Source organism: Glossina fuscipes, unplaced genomic scaffold (assembly GCF_014805625.2).
Source record: "Glossina fuscipes isolate IAEA_lab_2018 unplaced genomic scaffold, Yale_Gfus_2 27, whole genome shotgun sequence".
Taxonomy (NCBI): domain Eukaryota; kingdom Metazoa; phylum Arthropoda; class Insecta; order Diptera; family Glossinidae; genus Glossina; species Glossina fuscipes.
Genome location: NW_023998422.1, coordinates 3,530,551 through 3,557,003, shown reverse-complemented (window position 1 = coordinate 3,557,003; position 26,453 = coordinate 3,530,551). Strand labels below are relative to the sequence as shown.

The 26,453-nt window shown below is 33.1% G+C and overlaps 1 protein-coding gene across 1 annotated transcript in view; it reads right to left on the bottom strand.

Moving 5' to 3' along the window:
* The window catches only part of LOC119635699 (sestrin homolog), a 48,495-nt gene continuing 22,042 nt past the window's right edge, over positions 1–26,453 (bottom strand). Inside the window, exons 2-8 of the mRNA XM_038030664.1 lie at positions 17,859–18,023; positions 2,490–2,672; positions 1,849–2,257; positions 1,490–1,790; positions 399–582; positions 220–330; positions 1–132 (exon numbers count right to left, since the gene is read on the bottom strand). Of these exons, the coding sequence (XP_037886592.1) occupies positions 46–132; positions 220–330; positions 399–582; positions 1,490–1,790; positions 1,849–2,257; positions 2,490–2,672; positions 17,859–18,023 (1,440 nt within the window). The 3' untranslated portion in view covers positions 1–45. The remainder of the gene's footprint in view (positions 133–219; positions 331–398; positions 583–1,489; positions 1,791–1,848; positions 2,258–2,489; positions 2,673–17,858; positions 18,024–26,453) is intronic.

The window sequence follows — 26,453 nt, the reverse complement described above, 5'->3', positions numbered from 1 at the left end:
TTTTTTTTTTTTTTTTTTTTTGTTCATAATTTAATTTCATTGAGATCATGTCATGTAGCGCATTATTTCACGTAATGCATACAGCAATTCGGCCTGATTGCGAGCCTCCATTACCATAAGATTAACATGAACCTGTTCGAAGATATATAAAAAGAAAAAAAAAGTTGTTTTTTTATTTCCCAAAACTGCATTTGTTTGCAAAAAAAATTCTTTATTTACCTTTTCACTATCCAGTAACTCAACGAGTATACTGTCGTAGTCCTTTGTAGTAATTCGATCCGGAAAACAACAGGCGGTTTTAATAAACATTTTTAAAGGACGATCTAAAAGCTGAAAAAACGATAACTTTTGCTTAATTTCAAGCTATCATCCATTTCATTTATTCCTTGCCTATGTACCTGATTAACTTCACCGTAGTCATAATCATCATGTCGTATACCGTAGATGCATTGTATATAATTCCAAATGGCACGACGGAACTTTGAAGTATCAACATTCTTTACACCACCCATAGTGAAATAAGTTAAACTGTAAGCGCAGCGAAATTTCTGATCCAATAAAGTTCCAACATCTTCATATAAGCTGAAATAAAGGAAGGGAAGCGTTTATAGACAGTTTTAACAAAAACTGAAACTAAAAACTATTCTTAAATTAATCAATTATATCGATTAGCGAAGCTATTATTTGGCTAAAATCTTTCAACCACTAACCATAATGATTATAATAAAGAGTTTCGAGACATTGAAGTAAAAAGAGCGCAAGCAAAAAAAGGGCAAAGTTGACCACATCCCGTCATTAAATACTTAACATTCCCCTTTAGGTATATCGGCAGTTATCTAAAAACTCGTCCGATCCGAACTACTTCCAATAGCGTTCATCCTTGGGCCAAAACACATCGGTGTACCAAATTTCACCAAAATATCTGGAAAATTGCGAGAACACAAGGTCAGACGGACAGACAAGCTTGGAAGTAATGCCGAATTTTTTCCTAAATCGATCGGCGTAATACAAAAAGAATCTAACATAAGAACACCAGACTGAAAGATAAGCTAGGAAGTGGTAACAAAATCAATCGAAACCATTTTTTGGAAGAAGCAAGCAAGTGGTTCTGAGGAATGTTTTCGCGATATGTTTCCGCGAGAGCGAAAGTCACAAACGAAAACAGAAAAAAATTGTCGGTGTTTTTTCAAGGTTGTCTCGATTTCTTTCATATTGAAAGCGTACTATTTTGCAACCATGCAAGTGAATAGACTGATAGAAAAACCGTCGAGTCGACATGCAGACCGGGACTATATTGAGTCACGATTTTGAATTAACCAAGTAATATGTATACCTTACCGAGTGCTGATACGTAAAATAAGGGGCAAAGGTTAAAACTATCAGGCAGTGCTATATTCCATTTATTTTGATTACATTTGTAAAATTTTTGGGCAAAATTGAACCCAGGAACGTCGTTAGGATAATTTCAACTTTAAGCGTAAATACGAACCCATTAACTAGTGAATAGCCATGATCGTCCCATGAATAGTCTTGTATGCGAAATGTATTTGGTATATTTTCGGCACCACGTCTAGCGAAATCTTGATACGTAAAATTTGGATCTTCTACATAATGAGATATAACCGGTGGCACTTCAACAGGAGTCTGAGGTGCGGTCGTTGACAGTTCGGCAGTTTGCATTTCAACACTTTTAAAGCGATTACTCAGTTCAGCTTCAGTGCACTCGTCTTGTTTCTGCGATAAAACTTTCATACGTTCCATCAACACCTCGACAGTAGCACTAGGCAGTGCTGTAAGTACGTAATCTTTAATTTTAATCAAAGAGAGAGAAAAAAACGAGAACATTACCATTCTTCTTATTGTTTACACCATTTAGAGCGGTCGATGAGCCGGCTCCGACAACATTATTGACACTAACATTTGTAGTCAGGCCGCTACCGGTAAATTCACCGGCAATGACTGCAGCATTGCTGTTTAGAATTATTTCGCTTAAAACAGTCTTTTGTGGTTGAACAGTTGGTTGAATTTGTACTGGTGGTTGCGGTGGTTGATATGGTATTGTTGTTGTAACGCCCCCAACATTAACCGTTGCGGTCGATATTTGCGTCGTTTTAAATTTAGGACTAGATAGGCCATCAAGTTTCTGTGTTAAACCGCAGGAGAATACGAACGATGATAGCGAATGAAAATGCGATAATAAAACCATAGCGTGCACCACTTCCGATAAGGACCAGCTGTTTTTATTCCTAGTCAGACTCTGAAAATGCGCAACACATATATGTTTATTAAAACATCATAATCGTTTTTATTCGTTTTCGTTACACAAAAAAAACAAAAATTAAATTAAACGCTCTATTTATGAAGCAATGAAATCCATATTTATCGATGATTGTTTGTAAGAAAAAAAACAAAAAAAAAAAAAAACAAACAGAAACGAAAACAATTGTAATAAAAATATTTTTTTCAAATTTTTTTATTTCATAATTTACCTCAATGTGTTCTTTACGCAACAGCCAGGGCCGATGTGCTAAAATTTTATTTATCTCGTATATGGCACGTAACTTGGAAGGTATATAATCTAGACCGTTTAACCATTCCGGATTGCCGCCTTGATTAAGAAATTCTTTCTCATACATTTTCACCAAATACGGGCATTGATGGCGGGCAGCGGCCTATGCAACGTAAACAAAATGAAAAAAAAAAAAAAAAATGGAAAAATTTATTCAAAAATAAAAATTACATTTTTATTATTAGTAGGCATCTTAGTGCTTAAGTTTATATAAATAACTTAATAAATGCAAATATTTCCTAAAGTTAATTAAATGCAAATCACATAAATATTCATAAACTAATGCCAAAAGCTATATACGTTACATAGGCATACATAGATAGGAAAAACACATTTTTTTTTTTTTTCCTTTAACTTTTAAATATTTTATTTATTATCATTTTCAGTTTTTTTACTTAAAACTTATGCAAATATTGTACATTAGGCAGAGGCTTATCTGGCGAAATGTATGTAGATAAAGGCAAGCAAGTAAGAAAATTGTCTTCGGCCATGACCGAACATCTTATACCCGCCACCGTAATCCAAAAAAAAAAGAAGAAAATAACTAAATTTTCGCACTCTATAACATTGGAGGGGCGTGGCTGATTGTTTCTATTATCAGAATAAAAGCGGGAAAATTTATATCTTATACGGGTTGTACTTTATGAGTAAGAAGCAAAAAACAGGGAAAGCAAATGTGTTTACAGTTTTTGCATCAATGGCATGTGGGCGTTGTAGGCGTCTCTAAGTCATTTGCAAGAACTTCCAATGTTCAAAATGCAATGCGGCAAATTTCACGGCGATGGCTTCACTTTTGACGGCCAGACGGACATGCTTCAATCGATATAGAATTTAATGTTGATTAAAAATATGTACACTTTGTAGGGTGTCTTAAGGTTCCTTCCAGACTTCGCAAATGGTGATGGGTATAAATCCAAGTAAAAACGCTTTGATTCGCCACGATTCGCCATTAAATAGCTTAGGCTATCCTACAGTTATCCATATCAGGACTCTTCAGTATGAGCAAATGATCAAAGAAGTAACTCGACTCGAACTATTTCCAATAGCGTTTGCCCGTGGGCCAAAAACACGTAAGTTTACCAAATTTTAGCAAAATATCACAAAAATTGCGGCCTATAGGTCGAGCACCATCAGGAAACTAGACCAAGCAGACGGATATATTAGTCAGTATAATAAAATGCGATCCCATCTCAAGTTTCTCTCAATGTTACATACATCCATACAAACTTAATACACCCTTCCGTCATAATTGGTGTAGCGTATAATAAAAGCAATCGTACACGGAAGGTGTTACTTACATAAGGCAAAAGCTTAATGTGTTTACCCGGGCGTATATAGTGTGTGAAAAATTTAAAAACACATTAAGCCTTCAGGAGGTCTAAATGCTTATTTAAACAATATTTTTAATTGCTTCAGTTTGATCATATAAACGAAAAACTTTACTAATTCCAAGGGAAAATCCTCCAGGGTGCGCGCTTTATCGCTAATAGCCACATTTGGAGAAGAAGGAAAGCGTAAATGGAACAGATTAAAGTCTAAGGGCGCCTATTACGTCATTGAATAGTCAATAATCACTATGTTATTAGAATAACTGGTTAGTGATCCAGAAGGTGTATCAGCTCTGAGGATCATTTCGTTTCAGTTTGATAAACTACAACAAGTTTACCACATACCAAGACCTCATCATCGTCAACGTAATTCGTCCAAATATCTTTCCAACTGGTTATGAATAATGGAGCTGTCAAGCACGAAAACCAAATGAAAAGAGACCGAATGAGAAGGCCTAAAAAGGCGTGCTAAGAGTGGCTATGCGAAAAGATTGGCAAATGTTTCTCAGCGCACGAGACACTATAAACAAGTCCGATTGATTGATGTTGATCAGACGGTTCAACCTACAGATGCAATTTTCGAGATGTTTTGATGAAATTTCGTGCACTGATGCTATTCAAAATGGTTCGAACCGGACCGCTTTTTCGACCGCCGACCGTATAACGCCTTGTTATATCCTGCACCACTTGCTGTGTAGAATACATTAAGCATTATGTAAGTGTATTATGTAACACACAGAAAGACTTAAGATAGACCCATCTTTCGTTATGCCGATCGGTTCAGAAAATGATTCCAAGTCGATGATTTAGAAAATGGAGGTCCGTCTGTCTGTATATTTATTCTAATGCCGGGCCGAGTATATTTGAGTTCACGTCACAAGTGGCAGTTTTAACGAAAGTCGGTAATTTGTTGAAAACGATTCGGATCGGTCCACTTTTTTGGAAAAGGAATTCCAATCCGTGTAATTACGGTGAAAGATTGGGTTCGGCTCGGGCAATTTTTTGAATCTCTTCTCATATCACCGTTTTTAGCAAAATGGAATCTTTATAAGGTATAATTTCCACCGCTTCATGGTGGAAATTGCTTCGTAGTAGTGTATACCAAAAAGGCCTAAATGTTAATGATGAAATTTTGTTTATGACAGTAATCTGATATAAAAATTAAGTGAGCCAAGTGTATTTCTTGGGCCCCACTTCACATAAGATTTTTCATGAATAGTAAGCCCTTCAGAAGAAGATTTAATGTTTATTGTTTTATGATGAAAATTAGCTCATAACAAAAATAGGGCAGAAAAATTAACGATACGGAATTTGGATCACATTCGTCCATTTTTTAGAATTCAACTTGTACAGGAGTTACCATATAAAAAGCAAGCCCTTATATGGAGGGAAAGTTTAATTTCTCTTTTTTTTATGACAGAAACTGAAAAACAATAAAATCTTTAGGAGAGAATTAGATTTGTTGAATATGGACCAAGTCAATGGAGATGCTACAATATAAGGCCTTTCATGGAAAGTAGGCCTTTTGGATTATTATTACCAAAACGAGCAAATGATTGTACGGGGCGTAGTGATGTATGGCAGGTAGACTTGGCCCCATAATAAAGTTCTTACTTATTTTAAATTAAAAGCGTAAGTATGGCTAGAATGTCGTAAAAACTTTACTAATTTTCTTTCTTTTTTTTTTTTTTTTTAGTAATCAATAAAACTAATCATTAGCAACGTGAATGAACCTTTGCTCAAACTATCGTAATTGAATTTATTAAAGTTTATTATTTATGATCATCACTTTGCACATTTGACTTTGATCAGTCATCGTGTTCACGGATATACAAAAAAAGTTCCATTTCTACACTGGGAATCAGATGGTTTTGAAAGGCAGTTCTGCCTAGTGAGCACTATGACTACTTTTATTTATAATGATATTAACAAAATACCTGACCCTATATGGCTTGCGGTGCAAGGGCGTATTAAGTTAGTGCTGATGTATGCGATGTCGAGAAGCACTTCAGATAGACCCAGATTTTCTATTAGGCCAATCGATTACGAATAATATTCTACACCAATTTAAGCTTGTCTGTCCATCTGTCCGTTTTGCTTGCTTAGTGATGCTGAGCCTACAGACCGCAATTTTCGAGATATTTTGATGAAGTTTGGTGGAGGCTGACGGCCCTTGAAAGAACGCAATTGGAAATGGTTCGACCACCGCCCACCTCCCTTGTGTTAAGAACTCATTGTATGAATTCTTGTAGATCACGGTAGGGTGTTTAAGGGTAAGCCGCGACTTATTATAATGTTTTTAGTTGTTCTATTAACAGAAATGGTTGTTTAAACATTTTCTTTTATGGGAAAGTTATGTAACGAAGTTCATCATCATTGAAATTGTCGCTGGCGGCGAAGGTCGGTCAGATTGAGAAAATCGCTTTTTAAAAAACATTCATTCCTTCTCGAACGATTTAAGTGTCGACGAAGGTCGTTACTTAAATTAACCAAATTTCACAGCATTTTCTTTAAAAATAAACGATTGCACGATTAAAGCTCGTACCATAAACAGATGCAGATTTGGTCATCTTTAGCATTTCAACTTGTTTTTGTTGAGTAGCGCAAACATTTCTACATCTGTTTGTTTGTTTTTTTTTTTGGCTTTTTTTTATTTATTTATGTGTTTTTTGTTTTTCTTGTTGTTTTCTTATTTTAATGAATTGTTGTTGTAGTGTTAGTCGAGTTGAATCATTTTGATATCGTGCTCTGCTATTATTTTTTTTCTTTTTTGGTTTATTTTTGAATCGTGTCACATGTGAAGAATTTTTTTCCTTAGAATTTGTTTTCTTTTCTTTTTTTCTGCTTTTTCGCTTTCTTTTCTTTTCTTTTCTTTTTTTTTAACAATTCTTGGCAATGAGTTGTTTGTTACATATACTTTGTTTTTGTTTTTTTGTTTTTTTTTTTTTGTATTTACTTAATTCCACCAGAAATAACAGCGAAAAGGAAAAAAAACATTTGTTTCTATAGAGATTAGTGAGACTGTTTGGCTCTATTTTGACTTGGGCAGCAGTGATTTTCAAACTTTGAACATTAACGAACCATGAAAAGATTTCTGCATAAAATGCCTTTAAAGCGCTGGAAATGCTTTTAACTAAATAAATGATCCGTGAAAGGACAGCCATTAACTTCAATTTAACTTAACTTGGTATGACCTCTTGATTAATGTATTTTGCATTATTTTTCCCTTCTCCCCCTGAACGCAACAATAACATCATTAACAACTTTATTATTACATTTTATTTATACAGAATTGATTTCTTCTTATTTCCCTCTTTTTTTTTATAGGTATAGTTTTTTTTTTTTTTTTAAATATTTTTTTTTGGTTATTAAGAAATCAAAAATATATTAAAAAACAAAGTCTAATATTAAACAATCGAATGATTCAGACCCATCATCTATTTTAAAAATCTCGCCCCCAATTTAAGTCATGAGTAATGATTTTTCTTATGAAATGTTTTTCTTAAACGCATTCTCTAAGAATTTCCCAATAAACAACTAATGAGTAGCAAATCTAATATTTATGAACATTCACGCACATCTGTATAAACATACTAAACTATATTGAAATAAAGTGTGCTTGCTTGCTTGCTTGCTTGCTTGCTTGCCTCCCTGCCTGCCTGCCTGCGTGCGTGCGTGCGTGCCTGAGTGCGTGAGTGCTTGTGTAAATTTTCTTTTAGATGAATTCATGTGAAAGCATTTCATGCGTTTTTGTTTTTTTGTTGTTGTATTATTCTTTCCTTTTGCAAAGAAGATTTTTACAGCTCATTTAGATGCACTTGTTAGCGAACATTCAAAATCTGTGCACATACGAACGAACACATATGGTGCATATAGTTGCTGTAACGTACACGGGCAATCGGGCCTTTGGTTAATCATTGTTTTGTAAGTTTTATAAAAGAAGATTTACATCAAAAATTTATTTCACATAAGATATTTTTCTAAAATACACCTTTCCTCAGCTTTGAAAAAACTATTTGAAGTATTTCAAGTATTAAGACTTTTGATTATCGCAAGATGAGCGCGGGTAAGCGGATTTCATAACTGTTCCAGATGAAGTCAGCAAAGTGAACTGCTTACACGTTTCCAATAAATGTGGAATTTTTCAAGTGCGTTAAACGTACTTACACCCGTCACCCATTACGGATGATAAAACGTTTGAAATGCCCTGAAAGTAGCTTCATTGACACCACAATGTAGGTAGAATTCTTGATTGGCATCAAATGTCCCTCTGTCTGTCTGTGCGATGTGCAGTACATGACATAACGAATAGGGAAATAGCAGTGAAAATAACAATTTTCCATTTAGTTCTATTAATCTATTCAGCGTAAGCCGACGCTAATCAAGGAGCACTCAAAGTTGCATTATCGACCTTCGTTACTTTTGTTGTTTATTTTGAAGAAATCTGCTGCCGCAATGCCATTTTTTGTGAACTTGTTACACTGTTGCACCACGAATGAGAAATTCTGCCGCAAACATCTCATACTCATACTCATAAGACTTGGCGCCTTCTGATTATCTCTTGTTTAGATAGAAGCGACATGGCTTGGCTGGCACATTGTTCCGCAAAGTTGAGGAAGTGCGAAAATGGGTCTCTAGTTGGATCTGTGCTAATCGAATAAATGTTCTTTCGTCACGATATCGCCATGTTGCCAGAAATATGGTAAAATATTGTAGGAAGTGATAAAAAGTATTTTGATTGGTGTACATTGTACCAATTTTTCTCAATAAATGCCTTTTCCAAGTGATGAAATGGCCAAAATGAACGCAAGCATCTATTAAAATATGAAATTAAGTTGTAATGAAACGACAAAATATTTTCTAAAACGCATTATTACCGCAAACACACATTCATAGTCATGAAACTTTATGAGAAAATCAAGGACAAGGACGGACAGACGGATTACGATGTATATATTTGTGATACACAGTTAATTTGTTAACGTATTTGAAACGACACTCGAAGCGATGCATTATTTTGAACGTTTAAAACAACGATCTAGCGTTGATGTCCGCCCTGGTATAACTTTGGCTTGGAACTTGAAAGATTAAAGACTGTTCTTTCGCATAGAGAAGTCATAGCTAAGTTCTAACAAACAACCTAACATCGTGGGTTAGAAAAGGTAATTAGCTATATTAGCTGAAAAGTTTGTGTAATGGTTTAAGGAAAGTGAGACTTTCTTTAAAGCACAACTGGGAAATCACTCCTTGGTTTCCTCACCGAAAATTGTGGAACAATGTTAGAAGAATAGATCTCTTTCTTGTTTCTTTAGGCTTACTGTCAGCTATCAACGTACTAGAGGTTCAACGTGGCGTATATTCATAATTAGGGCTCGATTCTAAGCTTCCTGGCGCTTTATCCCTCTATTTGTCCAGTATTTTCTGCAAATAGTTTGGCATTTAATACCAAAATTTTCCATTTACCTTGATCCTGGTACGTTGTAAATGTAACACTCACAAGCAGAAGACTTACATTCTAATTTGTATTAGTCGGCAGATTTCTTCAGTTATCTTCTTCAGTTTCTTCCCATTTTCTTAAGAAATCTTCATACCGAGTGTATTAACCCAAACGTACAGTGATCGAGAATATATACAATAGATAATGAGCCCGTCTGTATAGCGTCTCCAATTCCATTTAAGTTTTCTCTTGGTTAAGTCCCCTTGTGAGGTGATGTAACTCCGTCACTGCACGCATTCGAACGCTTATGCTCGAATGCAATGGTCTTGTGTAGGATTTTGTAAAGATCGCACTTTATTATCTTTGACGTGCGTATGTTTGTTGATTTTTTTTTTGTGCTTATTACACATACGTTAAAATAGTTAAATTCTATTTTTATTTTTAATTTTATTTTCTTTATTTTTTTCTTACGTATTTTCAAGAATTTTTTTTTTTTTTTCTTCATTTATTTATTTGTTTTTTGTTTTTGTTTATTTCTTGCTTGGGTGTTATAGATCAAATTAACCTAAAATGCAAATTGACTGTACTATAAATCACATTTAATTAAACATAGAAATTAATGGCTTTTCATACGCATATTGCACGATTTTCGCATTGTTGTTGCCTCAGTGGATGTTTACAAAATTTATGTAAATCTAACAAAAACAAAAAGATTTTAAGAATAACGAAATTTTTTTTTTGTAATCATTTTGCGCTTATGAACACATCAAGAAAACAAAATTTACATGCATTAAACAATAAAAAAAAAAATAAAAAAAAAAAATAGCTTTTGAAAAAGCAATGAACCATGAACGACATAACGTAACGACGAAACGTAATTAAATTTAATATAATAACAACAAACGAGGTTCCACCTAATGATCAAATAATGTCTAAATTTGAAATGCCTTGAAAATAAAACCTAGCAAAGGTCGAGAGGCAAAGATTCTTGCGAATTGATTTAATATACTTTAATAATAATCCGAGGACATAAGAGTGAAGAGTGCTCTAGAAACACATTGATATAAAACTAAAATAAATTTTATAAACGAATTTTTTTTTTTTGTAAAGAAAATTTCAATGATGTTAACCTTAAGAGTGAGAAAAGTGAAGCAAATCTTTTATAAAAGGCTTAGCAATATTTTCACTAGAACCGATGAAACAACTTGTTCTTAGTTACAAAGAGTGATTGAAGAGAATTTTCGAAATTTAAAATCATATCAGTTGATCAGCACAAGCGAGGTCTTCGCTTCTTAACATCTTTCTTACTCTTAAGATCTTAAGCTTTCTTTGGTTAATATATGAGATATGCCAAGTAGGTTCTAGATTGGATGGACAACTTTGCGATCAGTAAATCGATGTCGATCTTGACCACTTACTTGAGAGAGAAATAAATGAAAAAAGCTATTTTTGATAGATGAATTTGTGTGAATGTGGAATGTATTAGAAGACAGTCGTCCTTCATATGCAAAATATTATCCCACTTTTCCATTACATCAACGATGGTTCGCGTGTGTAACATCCAAGAGCTGCCATCGGTAAAGTTCAACTATGTCTAGGAATGATTTTAGAGATTCCCCGAAGCTACAGGCATATAACCTACCTGTGAATTAGGTATGAGAAAGACATTCAGATAATAAATACTGTATTCGAATTAGTTTTTCTTAATCAAAATGGCTAACACTACTCTGCTCTTATCTTGTATAGCCAGAGCAAATAATTGAAAAATACTAGAGTAGTTTTCTCGAGCATCGAACACTGTATTCGAAAAATGCAGGGGAATTGTTTTCTTTTTTAAACACACGAGCTTCGAATATTAATGCAATTTCTTATTTTTATACCCTACACCACATTTATAATACAAGAATACGAATGTGTACAACACCCAGAAGAACCTTAGATAGTCTCCCTTTTTATTATTCACATTGCTTCAGGATCACTTTCTGATTCCATTTAAACTGTCTACCTGTTCTTCTATCCGTTTGCTTTCCGTTTGCTCGATCTATAGGCCGCACTTGTTGAGATATTTTGATGAAATTTGTCGCAATGACAGCTTAAAGCCCAAGAACAAGGGTTGTTGAAAGTAATTCAGATCGGACGCTCGCCTAATACGTAAAAATTTATCTTTCTTTTAGGTTAACAAATCAGATCTTATCACTTCAATCTGATCCAAAAAATTCACCCTATTGAAGCTTGACCAATGGCTTTTCCGCAAATGTGGAAAAATATAAGAGATTGTCGTTTTCGTGGAAAACACTCCTGCCTACATACTACCATACTAGTGAATACATCGGGTAGGATTAGGACTTAGGAGGTTTATGTGATTCTAAACTTAAGGTTAACCCCCACGTTGATGCTACTGCGAACAAGGCTAAACCTGTCCCTGGTTTTATCAAGAGATCCTCAAAAGAATTCAAACAACTCCGTGTGCCCAAACCTTTATATACTCCATTAGTAAAGCCTGGAACCTAAAACCGCTTTGCTTTTATAAGTGCTGAGCGTCCGAAATGCGTAGTTAGTGGTGATGGGACATAGATTTACATAACAGCTCAACAAGCCTTCAATATTGGTTGCGTGACCTTACTCGCAAGAACCGTTTAGCTATATGGGAAAAGAAGTTTCTAGTTTTTATTATATATCTCGACTTTTCACATCCGATTCCTGTCATAATTACACATTGACATTTCCACAAAAATCGAACTAATGTACTTCCACAAGCACGATATTCACAGTTTATTACGGTTCTAAGTCATAATTTGCCGGGCTACTGCTGCGTAGTTCAGTAGACAAGAAGAAGCAGACTATCATGTTGTCCGGGTTCTCAATTTCCATTGGGGCCGACCATATTTTAATTGCGATTGATGTGGCATCGGTAAAGACATAACACCTGCACCGAAGGTTTCTCACTTTTTCCCTTCTTTCTCCCTGACCAATACTCTATTTGTACATGCGTAGAGGACATCCCGGCAGCGGCTGGTCGCCAGGGAAAAACAAAAACTGACTCAAAACAATTCGTTGATAATTTTTTAAAACACAAACCAGAAATGCATTGAAGAGCGGAACAAATGCTGGTGTCAAGTTTTTAAGCGGGAAGGAATTACTTCGAGGAAGATGAAATAAATTTTGGATAAGTAATTAAATAAATTTTTTTTTTTTTGACTTTTTGAAAATTTGAGGACTAAAACGACAAAGCTAATAAGACACCAAACACGTCTTATAAAATTTCAAATTAGCATAATTTATTTTCATTGTGAACATTTGGTAAACAAGACGCCAGTTTTTTTTTTTATATATATATATATGTATGTGCAATGTTTTTAACAAAATTTCAAAGCTAATTGTAAATATTTTAATCTTTATTACATTTCAGTTATTGTTATTGTTATAGCATCTAATTGAAATTTTATCTGTCTTATCAGAAGCACATCACGAGAATATATATTTACATATATATATATATATATATATATATATATATATGCATTATATGTGCACATGTTTAGTAATACTAATAATAAATAATAGCGCTACTTATGACATTTATAAAAATAAACTATATCACATATGTACATATATGCACACACGTACATATGTATATATATATACACACAAACACACACACACACATGCATGTGCAGATAGTAACATATGCTGCTAACATATTTACGAGCATTTTTGAACTTCTACTTATGCACAAGCAAATTGATATGCATATATGTCCGTAAGCGTACACAGTCTAAAAAATATTGCGCTCTACAAGTCTTTGCAATACTAGATGGCCCCGTTTAAATGTGAATAGAAATGAATATAATATAATTAGTATATTAGTCTCGGCTTGGTGGCTCAATACTTTTCAATCTATTCAATATACATATATATATATATATATATATATATTATGTGTTTGAAAAAGCGAGCAACTATTGATTACAGCTGCAGTTAATACATGGCTACTGAAAGAACGTTGCTCCCCACTTTTGTTACACTTAGGCACAATGTTGCATTCGAAATAATCTCAAGTTTATTTGATTGCATATAAATGCATACATATATATATGCATGCACATACATACACTTTTAGAAAAACAAGCGCATAGGCTAGGATTATAATCAACTATTCTATTAAATGTATGCATACATTGCTGCATACACTTTAAATGCTAATAAGGCGCATACACATATACAAGCGCATTAAAATAAATAATATATGTTTATTATGAAAACAATAAACGTTATATGAAATTTATTTTATTTTTATGAGAGATGACCTCCATTAACGCCCTCAATCATGAGTAAAATTTTTAATATAAAGCAATTGTGGTGACAACCAAATCGACACAAACACATATATAATAAATATAACCGATCAAATATAATAAAAGCCATATAGCATACATACGTATAATGCATATAAAACAGAACAATAGCTGCAATAATAACAACGATAGTAATAATATAATGACAATAGAATTAATTAATAAAAAATTTTATTCATTTATTTGGTTTTCTTTTTTTTTTTTTTTTATTCAATTTTCAATTGCACTGAGTTCTCTTTTGATTAGGTAAAATATTGTTAAAATTAATGCACAAAATAAAAAATGCAATTTTTTTTTTTGTTTTTAATTGAAAATTAGTAAATAAAAAAACAAATGAAAAAATTTTAAATGAAAAGTATTATATTATTTATTATTAATTTTTGTGTAAACGTAGGGAAAAACGAAAAACATAAATATAAGTTTGGTAAACTTGGATAGTTAAGTACGAGATATGTCCGCCTTCGAAATTGCTGTAGCGGGCTCAAATCTCAGTGCCAGCCTTAGTCGTAGCTACACTGGTTGACCGCCCGGTAAAGTACAACATTAAACGGGTGCGCACGCGCCTACTAAGCTGCTGCCACTCCCTATTTCTTTCTTTTTCCTCACTTCTTTCTGTCCGTCATTCTGTTACACGTACAGGAGCAAATATCCCCTTAGTGAATGGTTATATTAAAAAAAAAAAAATAAAAAAAAAGCAAAATTATATTTGATCGCGTCCGAAGCTTTCATACCTCTCGTCTTCATCCCATTTATATCTACTTTCCAAGTCCTTTTGCTTGATACCCAATTGATTATGCTCCTAAGAGAAAACCTCCACGTTGTGGTTTCCACCATATTTGGTTTAGAATTAAAACATTTTTGGGCAGATAAGATGTATTATCGTGTGAGAAATGTACAGAATAATTTTTAATATTCCGTCTTGTTCATCCAATGAGTAATAAGCAGAAAGCGCCAATTCACGGCCCATTCTTTCCATTTTGTTAGATAAAGCAAATGTAGAAAATTCCAGCCTTCTCTCTCCCATAATTTATGCCGTAATAAGCAAAAAACCACAAATTTTTACTTAGAGAACCGCAGTTCGGTACAGTTTATGCTTCACTGTAGGTGAGTGTTTTGATCAACTTGTTCCCCGCGTAAAAGAACTTCCAATATATTTGCTAGGTTAGAAAGCGATTGTTCACTTTAGTGACTAACATTTACAACAGATATTACACAGGCAGATTGACAGACGGAAATCTTTAAATCAGTTAAAAATTTGATCCTGATCAAGAGTAAATACACTTCAAGGGATCTCTGCAGCTCCTTTCTGGGCGTTGCAAACATTTTCACAAAAGGAGTAAAACTTTCATCCTTCGACATTGGGTATAAAAATCCAGAGGTTCAAGCTTTGATATAAAAAAGATTACTTCGAGGAGCGTGGGCAGGAAGACGCAGAAGTTATGTACTTTGAATTACGATTTTAAAAAACGCAATCATACCATGACAAACGATAGAGACCATACCGAAAAGCAAAGCACTGTTCTTTAAAGCCGAAATTTCATTCTGTAATGGAAGATTAACCCGAGTACCCCGATGATTGAATACCAAATGTCGTCAAAACATCTCAAAAACCCATGGCCCGTAGATTGAACACAAGAACACAAGTCAGACAGAAGAACAGCTATGTATAATAAAATATTGGCCTATCTCAGGTTCTTTTGCACGCTGCATACATTGGCAGAAAATATCTTTGTATCATAAATTAGATTAAATGTGCGCCGTAAACACTCACCAAATATATTGTTACGAAAATCACACATCTAAACGATTTTCTAAGAAACAAATTCATGAAAATGTTAAACCAAATGCGGATCAATGGTGCTTTACCTTCCGACTTCATAAAATAAAGTAGGCTCATGCAACCGGCTATTGGCGACAACATTAACAAAAAAAATATACAAGCAGAGTACTGGCGGAAGGCAAAGCTAGCAGAGTCAAGGGAATTCAATCATAATCTTCAGATAGAAGCAGGTTAACGGATTGTAAACATAAGTCCCTGTAAATACTTCTCTTGTAAATAAATCTCCTAAGAATTATAAATAAAACCTATGTTAACCTAAAAATCACCATTCAGTGGTGCGAACTTAACCTCAAAAATTCCTGGATAGAATCGTAAAATTCGTAATAATATTAGAAAAGCATTTTTAAGTCGATATATTATGAGTTTTTTATTTTTAAGGTTACCAGTCGCACAGGGGATGTCCTCAATACATGAAAGAACAATGATGTTTTGGGAAACATATTTCTCTGAAAGACGAAGAGGTAAGGGTTACGCTACAAGCAGCGAAACCGGAAGCAATGAAACCGTGATATTGAAAGCATTCCGTTTTTCCCCCTTTTGGGTCTTCCACATCATAAGAAAACTTCTAGAAACAGTTGATTCATTAACTGGTAAGCTGTTCACAAGTTCTTCGGCAGTTTGAGCTGCGTTTTCGTTCAATCTTCCAGTCTTGCAATTCATTGTACAAAGGCATGAACAATTAAATCATAATGTCGTTTTGTTGCAATGTTTTACAAAATTGTACAACTTCCCTACCGGCTGTATGCTGTCTTTACACTACTGGATATGGGCACTTTGCTACCATAGATTGATTTACTTCTTTTTTTTTTCATCTGAAGCTATTTTCGCAAGCATTTATTTGCTTCACATTCTGGTTTTTTAACTTTAACAGCAATAGCACGAAGCAAATTTTTTAAAATTCATAAAATATTTCGTAATAAACAATTTATAGTTTTCTTAAAAACAAATTTATAAAATATTCACATACGATTTAAAAACCGGAAAATGAATCATTTATATTGATACCTAAAAATAGCCGCTATTTTGTCCGTCTTTTCTTTTTTTTTTTTTTTTTGTAGATTTTATTGCTTATCTTTCCGCTTCATATTAGAAATATATTTAATATTTTAGCTAATAAAAATGTTTTATATTTTACGACCAAACAAAAAAAAAAAAAGAAGAAAATGTAGGAAAGCTTTTAAATATATATGCAGTGCGTATTTAATTAGAGAAGTTTCCTTCATCCAAGTCGATTTGAAGTCGGTCCTTTTCCAGTATTTTCTATGTACACTTTCTCTCTAGGGCACTTTGCTTATGAACGTTTACGCAAGCAAAGTATCTTAAAAACAAAATTTCGCTGCGTGAGAATAACGTATAACCAATTGGTTCATCACTAACACACTTGTGCTTGGCTGCAATACCTTTTTCACTGGCGTTGAGCATGAAGGCAACGAAAAGAATTTTTTCAAAAGCAGTCAACTGTTGTAAGCGTATCTACGATTATATCGAACATCGATAGGCACTAACGCGTAATAATTTTCCCTGACAAGAATTTGAGTAATTAGTTAAAGTGTCTTCCCTTCCACGATTAAACGGTGCGCTCTAACTAACACGTCCAAAGAACTAGAAACAAACGTCACGCCATCGTTGTAAACGAAGCGAATGAACATAGAGTATCCTTGCGAAAAAGGCAGAAGTATGCAGTTTTTTTAAACGAATCAACATTTATCCATTTTTTAGAAGCTTGTTTGAGTCCAAAAGTAAAAGGACATAACACTAAATACCTGACATCATTATTACAGTGATTGATATAATGGTTTTCTATGGTAAGATATTATAAAGGAAGTAATCGAAAAAATGGTCTGATACGAATCATTTTCAATAGCTTTCGCTTCGGATCAAAAAGGGTTAGTATACCAAATTTCACCAAAATATTACGAAAGATGCGATCAGTTGAACACAAGAAAACAAGACGGACAGACAAGCTAAAATCGATTCAGAAAGTTATTCTGAATTGACCGATACAAGAAAAGATGCGTGTAACTCAAGTCTTTGCGGGTGTTGCTTACATCCGCACAAACTAAGTACACCTTTTGCACCCAAAGTGTGAAAATGTCAATAATCACAATCAACGACGATCACAACTTTACTTTAGCAGTGATGCACTAAAATAGGCAACTTTTCTATCTTATGCGCGAAAGCAGGCAACACAAACTGCTTTTGATGATTAGCTAAAAATAGGCAACGAAACTATGGCAATTTTGTAATTAAAAATGAAAATACACTCCTTCTTTTGCACAGCTTGTAATATTTTTCCAGAAATTTGCAAAAAAAAATTCATTATACTTACAATTATGGCCAAATAATAACGATAGTCGTAAGGCAGTGGACCATCGCCTTTCATAATAAAATTTTGTGTACGTAGAAAATGATCCAGAAATCGGGGATGATAACCGATTACTTTAGTCACTTGATCTAATTCAAGATCAGCCATATTGTACTCGTGAACGGAACACTAAAAATAACAAAAATAAATACAAGAAAAGAAAAGACATTAGTTTCAAAGAAGTTATACTTGCGTTGTTTATCTATTTAAAGCCCTTAAAATTACATAGAAAATATTTCAATTACATAGTTTACACTTAAAAAAGTTAAATGCCTTTTATGCGTGAAGAAATTCTAACTTTGTAATTATATCATATAACCGACCACCATAATTTAATATCTTGCCTTGTTTGCTGTTTGTTTATGCTGCTGCGAAGGCAATTCACTTACTTTAATGTGTACGAACGTTAAAACATTACAAAAACAAAACAAAGAGACCGCCTTTGAACTTGTTTTTTTGTTACTAAGAGTAATCAGCTTAAATTTTATATTTATTTTTTAAACATTTTTTGGTTTCCATGTTGCAAAAAAAAAAATAAATAAATAAATCAAAAAAAAAAAAGAATAAAAAAATGAAATTAAATGTATTTCAAAACTTGTTATCTCCCGGCTCAATGCATTTGAAAATTCTGTTTTTTTATTTTTCCCGTTTTTTTCTTACTTTTTTTGCTTATTCGTTCATTATTGCATTTTGTAATTTTATACTTACATTTAAGGTTAGTTAGAGACGCATAAATATTTAACAAAAACAAAATTTTTCAAATTCTTCAATTTCTAACTACATAAACATATATGAAAAACATTAGAAAATAAAAAATAGAAATAAAAAAATATTAAAAAATCAAAACAGGTACGTGTGCCAAAATTCCTTATTAGAAGAGAGTACAAATTTGTTAAATGTGTGTCTATATATATTTGTATATCTATTGTATGATAATGGCAGAGGCGGGTTAGTATACGAGTATACACTCGTATTAGAGTTCATCCATAATGAACAAAAAAACTTAACTTGTTTTGCACTTATTCGGTACAGTCGTTGCCGCCAATTTATTTATTGTTTAATGGCTGCTTTTTACCTTTTTAGATATTCATGCCCATCTCTCCCACTCATTACTTATACTAGTTCTGTCATTGCCTTCGTAACGGCTTAAAAGTGTGCCTCAGAAAATTTCTATAAAATACATCGAGTCAATATGCTAATGGAAATGTTTGGCCTTCGAAAGTATACCAGAAGAACAATTAAAGAGAAAGCTGACGAAGAAGATCGACAGTAATGCCATCTACACTACTCGCAGGTCGATCGTTTCGTCGCTATATCCAACCAACGTCGAGAAGATAAAGAACAAAACATTTGCATGAAATGCAAAAATGTTGCCAAAATCTTTCTAATATTCAAAGATTAGTTTTCGGACCATCTAACCCAATAGACATCTTGAAAATACCTGGCGACCTTAATATCAACAAAATATTTAACTTTGTTAAAGCTGTTAAACTGGCCATCTAAAGTACCTTAAAAAAGCAGAAAATAAGAGCCGATAGGCTTAGTTGCTAGTACTCATCCTAACGTTCGTCCTGCAATTTATTTCTTTGATCTAAATAAATTGTAAAAATGCTAATAACAAGCTTTTGTCTGTCTGTCTATCTGTTTTTTACCATTAAAAGCTTTTCAACAGGCGAAGTTTCGAGTTCGGAGAGACAATGTAAATGTAAGCTATGGACGGCCAGAGATTAAGTTTGAAACACAATGTGGACCTATCCATAAAATCTACTTGAAAAAAATCGCCCAGATAAATAACTGCTTTAATTAATCCGATATATGATTGCAGGCAAATATAAAAATAACTTCAGCATTATTATGATTATTGTTATTATTATTAATTTAGCCGGAGAAATAAATTCAAAGCTAGCATCTATCGGCTTTATTGATAAATTTTACCGGATTTGAGGTTTGAAACCACGACCTTTGAATTGTCAATCGTAATGCTTTGCCACTTGGACGTAAAGTAGATGTAAATCTGAAATTCGCTATAAATACTTATGGCAAGCGTCTCAAAATGAATTGTCTCGAGGGAGCCGCGCAATAGACAGCAAAGTCTTTGTAAGATATTAACCGCTTCGTAGCGCAAAGCAAATTTTATTTATATACTATTCTTGTGTTTTGTTGTTTGCGAAAAACAAAAAAAAATATTAATTAGAGTTCGACTTGTTTTAAAGTTAAGGCAATTATAAAAAAATATCTTGTCACAAATAATCCTTTGGCAATAGATTAAAAAACTCGCAAATTGCTGATAACATTTTTTTTTTGAATATTTTAAAAGTTTTGAGAAAAAATTCCATAATTAATTCCTTAACGCCTAAAATGCCTTTATAAACAGAGTTCTCGTATCCGAATAGAAGAGAGATAAAGGGAAAGAGAGAGGACTATGTACGGAAAGACAAAGGGAGAGAGAGAGAAATCGTCAGAGAGAAAAGGAGAGAAAGTTGGCGAGCTATAGACAGGAAAGGAAAGGGAAAAACTGCAGCTTTGAAGAATTCTCTAAAATTTCTAGAGCATTTAGGATTGCTAAAAAAGGAAGCTCTTTTATTTTCATTTGAATTGTCCACCACTGAAGGATGGAGGGGGATATACTCATTTTTTCACACAAAGTTTTCACAAACGTTCCCAAGGAAGCTTCCGAGACTCCCCAAAGCAATGTATATATATTCCTGATCAAGAACAAATTTCGGGTCGACTTAAGCGTGTCCGACAGTCCTTCTACCCGCCTGTGTACTGTTTGTGCAAGAATGAGTTTATTGATTTTAAATTTAGCAGAAGCATTCGAAAAATTTTGGACGCACTTTGCTATTGAAAATTGAAGATGTGCCGCATGAAATGATAACATCTATGTTTTCCGATTTTTCTTAATCATGACTTATAAACTTTATATTTGTAAACCGTGGTAGGCTGATGAGCATACCTACGACGTTTCAGAATTTAACACTGATCAAGACTGCAGAGAGTTTCTCTCTCTGTTTCTGAAGCGGCTTCTTTCTAGGTGTTGCAAACGCTTCGACAAATGAATGTATTTTCGATTCAGTTCATAATTTTGAATTATTGAAAGCAAAGCGGTGTTGTAAGCTATTTCATTGTCCTGCTTGCCTTTTTACAATATTTTCACTTGCTGTCATTCTGTCCATCTACGTATTTATATATATATATATATATATAGATATTAGTGGTTCCCTACAAGGATTGTATTGAGCATAGGTGTTATAGATTCTTAGCGTGGAGATTAAGCCGAATTAGCCGAAATATTCTTGCGAATGTTGCGAAAGTCTATTTAAGAAGGTATTGCCGCCTAAATTGAAGAAACCGATTTCGAAAGAGGATAATATGACAAAGACGGCTTAAAACAGCTTCAGGAGAAAATATTGGCGATTTCTTTTTTAATATTTATCGACTTGAAGTCTACGTAAAGTTGACGTAACCATTTACCATGTGCTTAGAAATATTAAAATTCTTTTCAATTTCTACAACACAAGAGCACAGTTAATAGTGAAATGGTTGTTTTACTGTATGCATCGTAGCAGCACATCAGTTCCAGACTAAGACGAATATTGTTTTCTTACTGCTTTTCAATTTCTTGCGAATATAACTATTTTATAACTAAAACATAAGAAAGAAGCCTCAAGAGTGCCTTAAAGTCTAATGCTAACAAACCCTTAGTGATTACGTTAAAGTAGTTAAGTTAATCGTACTATTTAAACGGCCAACTTCGATTACACGTCGAAGTTCCTTAGGAAAGAACTTAACAATTATTTCTTTAGTTAAATAGTTTTGCATAGTTTTACATATATATAGTTTCATTTTTTTTAAATCGTAGGCAATCACCAAAATGGCAAGTAGCAAGCAATGGAAACTATCCTTCGTTAAAGCGGATTGCATTGCCATTTAATATTTGAAATTTAAACACTTAACAATGCTTTAAAAATTTCGTGCAACGATTAGTCTTTTAGTTCTGTAACACTTTTGTGAGATTTGTAAACAATTTGAATGGCAAATGCCTGCACGCGTGAGTTTAAAGGTTTTATTCTATCGAATTTTTTTATACAAAAATTGATGAAAGCGTCGTTGGTTTAAAATTGTATTCGAGTCAGTTGCGTTTTCGACAAGTCCTTAAACACGATCTCGTCTTTATTCCAGAAAACAGCGTCTGTAATCTCTTTAAACATCGCTACGATAATAAGCGCGATTTTTCCGTGTCGAGGGCTGATATGTGATTCATAGTAGAACAAATCTCTCCTCCGGACGGTTAGCACACAGTCCAATAAATCCTTCAATTCGGTGCCATCATCTTCGAAAATCGATCGACCATCATCAATTCTCTTCACCTCTTACTTATTAGAGCGCAGGTTGTGTACGAACATTGGCCGTTTTTGGACTTCTTATAGATGCTTAACTTGAAAGTTCCGGGGCAAAAGCACAATTCAAGAGCGTGAAGATAAATTCGAATTTAACTAGCAAAGACGACTACCATTTTCAATAAGAAACCTCCAGTATAGGTGACATTTTCTAGTTTGGCCGCACTAGAGTCTCAAATTTGGATGTTCTTCCACAGCCATTTCTCGCTAACATATCAAATTTCAAACATCGTCAGAAATAGCTTCCATAAGCAGAATTTGAACTTGTTTAGTTTGTTTGGAAGGTACTTTTATATAGATTCATCGAATGTCCATAAAAATATTTTCCTTTTATTAATATGGGAGGAGTAGGCTTTCCAATCCAACTATATCTTAACTGTAATTATTTAACAGAGCTTTGTTAAGTCGTTGTCAGAATTTTCGTATTGGAAATGGTAGGTGTCTTTGCTAGTTAAAATCGAATTTATCTTCACGCTCTTGCGCAATTAAGCTATTAAGCAGCTCTCTTTAGGAAATTTGTTGCTTAACTGCAATTTGCTTAGCTATAGCCTTTACTTAGCCACCTGCCATGCAACCTATATTCTCCGAATATGTCGACCAAATAATCGATTTTTCTTTTTTTTTGATTTGATATATAAAAACAAAACTGTAACAAGTAAAAAGACTATGGATTGCTGCGGTCCATTATATGATATCCTAGTCAGCCCTACAATTCTATTACGATTATCCGAGTTAACGCATTCTATGGGAAGTGATCGAAAAAGTGAGCCGATCTGAATCACTTTTTAATAGCTTGCTTTCTTGGGTCAAAATATGTCAGTGGACCAAATTTTATCAAATATGTTTAGGTTGAACTTAAGAGAACTAACTGAACAGACAGACAGATTCGCAAATTCCAGTATAATAAAAGATGGGTCTACCTCAAGGCCTTGTGGGTGTTGCAAACATCAGCACAAGTACCTTGTACCACAAGTATTGTAGGCTGTAGTGATTTTATCGATTTCTGTAAGAATTCCGCCAGAAACTGTTCTTCGTGTACCAATGACACGGATAACCTTGAAATGTAAGGTCAATTTTGTGGTTGACTGAAGTAAGCCATTGACTTGGTGACCAAATCACACTGGCATTTTTGGAAATTACACCATCACTGAACTTTCCGCTCAATAAATTCATGTTGTCTCGAAATGTATGACCACCGCTATCATGCTTCTGTGGCATTCTCGACTGAGGAACGATAGTTTTATTTCGACAAACCAGCAGGGCAGTTTTCCTTACCCGAAAAGTGGGTCTATCTTAAGCACTTCTCGATGTTACGTACATCCATTCATACTTAGTTCGCCCTCTATCGCGTTTGGTGTAGAGTGTAAATGGATATAATAACATTACTAGAATTGAAAGTTAGAAAACGACTAATGGCACTTCGCTTCCTTAATATCGACTTCTTAACTGTTTCTCTTCCTTTTTTTGATCTAGCAGTTAGCACGGTACACTAATAATCTAAAGTAATAATAGTGATGGCTGTACATAGAGATTCTATATCAAAAACATTTCTCACCGATGCTTACATTATCAGAGTCTTTCCAATGCGAATAATTTCCCTTTTCATTACATCATTTTAATCCATTATATATTTGTGAACTTTATGAACATTTTTTTTTTTTTTCTTTTTCCCTCAGTTTAATAAACTTACAATTTATTTATGAATTTATTAATTTTTGTTTTCTTTTTTCTCAGATTTGAATACATTAGCGCGAAAGCCTATAGACTTAAACCAAAAAAAAAAAAGAAAACAAAAAAACATGTCACAAACAAGTCTATAATTATATACAAATATGTAAATATATGCGTAAACATCTTTATGTGTGCTTTCGGTAAACAAGAGAACGAGAAAACAACGCCCACTATGCAAATCAGTGATTCTTAATTTTGTATAGCCCAAGACGACATCTCGAAATGAATCTTTTCGAGTTAAACTTGCCCGGCGTAAACTTGCTTAGGCAATTTATAGAACCGCATAAATGAAAGTTTAATTCGCTTCGAGAGGTAGCAAATAATACAAGTTGTCGTTTTTTTTTTCGTTTGATAGTGGGCGTGCACAATATATTTGCTTTACTATGATAAGCTATTAATACATTGCTACATACTCTAGATCGGACAATATTAGTGAACAAATTGCGACCTACGTGGCTTATGGTAAAGTTCAAATTTTTATTTCACTAATTTTTCTCTACTTAAGCCCAGAATGGAAAGGACGAATGCACGACTTTGTTTAGACAGACTTAGGCACAAAATAATAACGTTTAACCTCTCTTTCATTCATAAGCATTAGAAGCGTTTTCTTTTTTCTCATTTAAGTCATCAAGAGGGGTTAGCGACGATAAATTTATTGATGTTGCACAACTTTTTATTATTATTATTGTTATTATTATTAATTTAGCCAGAGAATGAATTCTAAGACTAAAGTCTGAAAGCACTAGCATCTAAGGCGTTCGGCTTTATTAAAAACTCTACCGCACTTGAGATTTCAACCCACGACCACTGAGTTGCTAGTCGAGTTATGGGGCCAAATTTAGCCATTCATGCGATTCCGGTATTTAGTGACAAACCAGAGTCTTTTCTTTCTGGCCTATTTTCAAGCAAATTAAACCTATATGTAAAGCTATTGACGCGTCAAACTTTAGACTTTCACCATACCTTACATGAATGGACAGACGGACGACCAAAAAAACTTATACAAGTAATTTCCGTTATTTTGAAACGATAAAAAATTTATGAAAACGTAGAGAAGTTTTTTTCAAGTTTTTTGAGTGGTTGCGAACGAATGGATGGATTATAGCAGTGAACCTTCAACCTTTTGATGATGAGCATAACATTGTTTTTTTTTTTATTCTTTTTTTACTGGTGTTTCTTTTTGTTTTGTTTGATTTTTTTTTTATTTATTATTATTATTATTATCACTTTTTATTAAAAGTGAGGTGTGTCGCCAAAGATTGCATTAGATTTTTATTGTACGGTGACGTATGAACAAGTTAAGAGGCTCTGATCCTAATAAAACTGGCGCTACAGGTTATCAGAGAATAAGTGGATTGTGATGAGAAAAACAAAAACTAACTTTTCGTCTTTTTGTTTTATTTTTGTCTTTTTCGCTTTTAATAAACAGAAAAATGAATAAAAAAGAATTTAATTACAATTTGGAAACGCGTGCACGTGTGTCACCAAAATCACATATCTATGAGTTTTCACACAAATCCATATACATATGTTATGTATGCTTAGGTTTATAAAATGTACGCATCTAAATGCATGGGCACAAACATATACATATATATATATATATATATATATTTATACCCGAGGCGTTTTGAAAAGGTAATGGAAGAAACGTGTTTATTTTAAAATATCTGCCTGATTAGAAAATTAAATTCTAATTTTTATTGTATATATGTAACGTAAGCTTCTTGACAATCGATAAAACCTTGCACATACATTTATGGTAATGTTGCTTTGAAAACAAGGAACACAACTTATTGTGTATGTCTAGCTTCTGCTAAACTTTCTCAATTCTTATTATTATTATTTTTTTCTCTTTAAACAACCTACCTACTATGGAGCTACAAATTTTGTTGGTTGAAAAAAAAAAAAAATTTTAAATTAAAAACATTTTCCTAATTTTCTCTTAATTGAAAAAAAAATGTTTAATTTTGTTTTACTTGAAAAATATTTTTAATTTTTGCTTTTTAGTTAAAAAATATGCTTAATTTATTTTTAAATGTAGCAATGTTTAATTGTTTTTCAGTTGAAAAGAATTTTTCACTACTTTGTTTAGGTAAAAAAATTTTTTTAAGTTTAAAAATTTTTTTTCTCTTCTTTTTAATTTGATAAAACTTTTCTATTTTGATTATTTATTTATATTTTTTTTGTTGTTGTTTATTTTTTTTTTTGGTTTTCTTACTTTTTCTTTGTTGAATATTTTAATATTATCTATTATTTTATATTATCTTTTAGTTGTAGAGTACTTTTTTTTTTAATTGAAAAGTGTGTTTAAATAATTTTAAATTGAATTAAATTCTTTTAATTTTGTTTAACTTGAAAAAATTTTTCTAATTTTTTTCTATTTAAAAAATATAATTAATTTTTTTCAATTGAAAACAAAAAACTT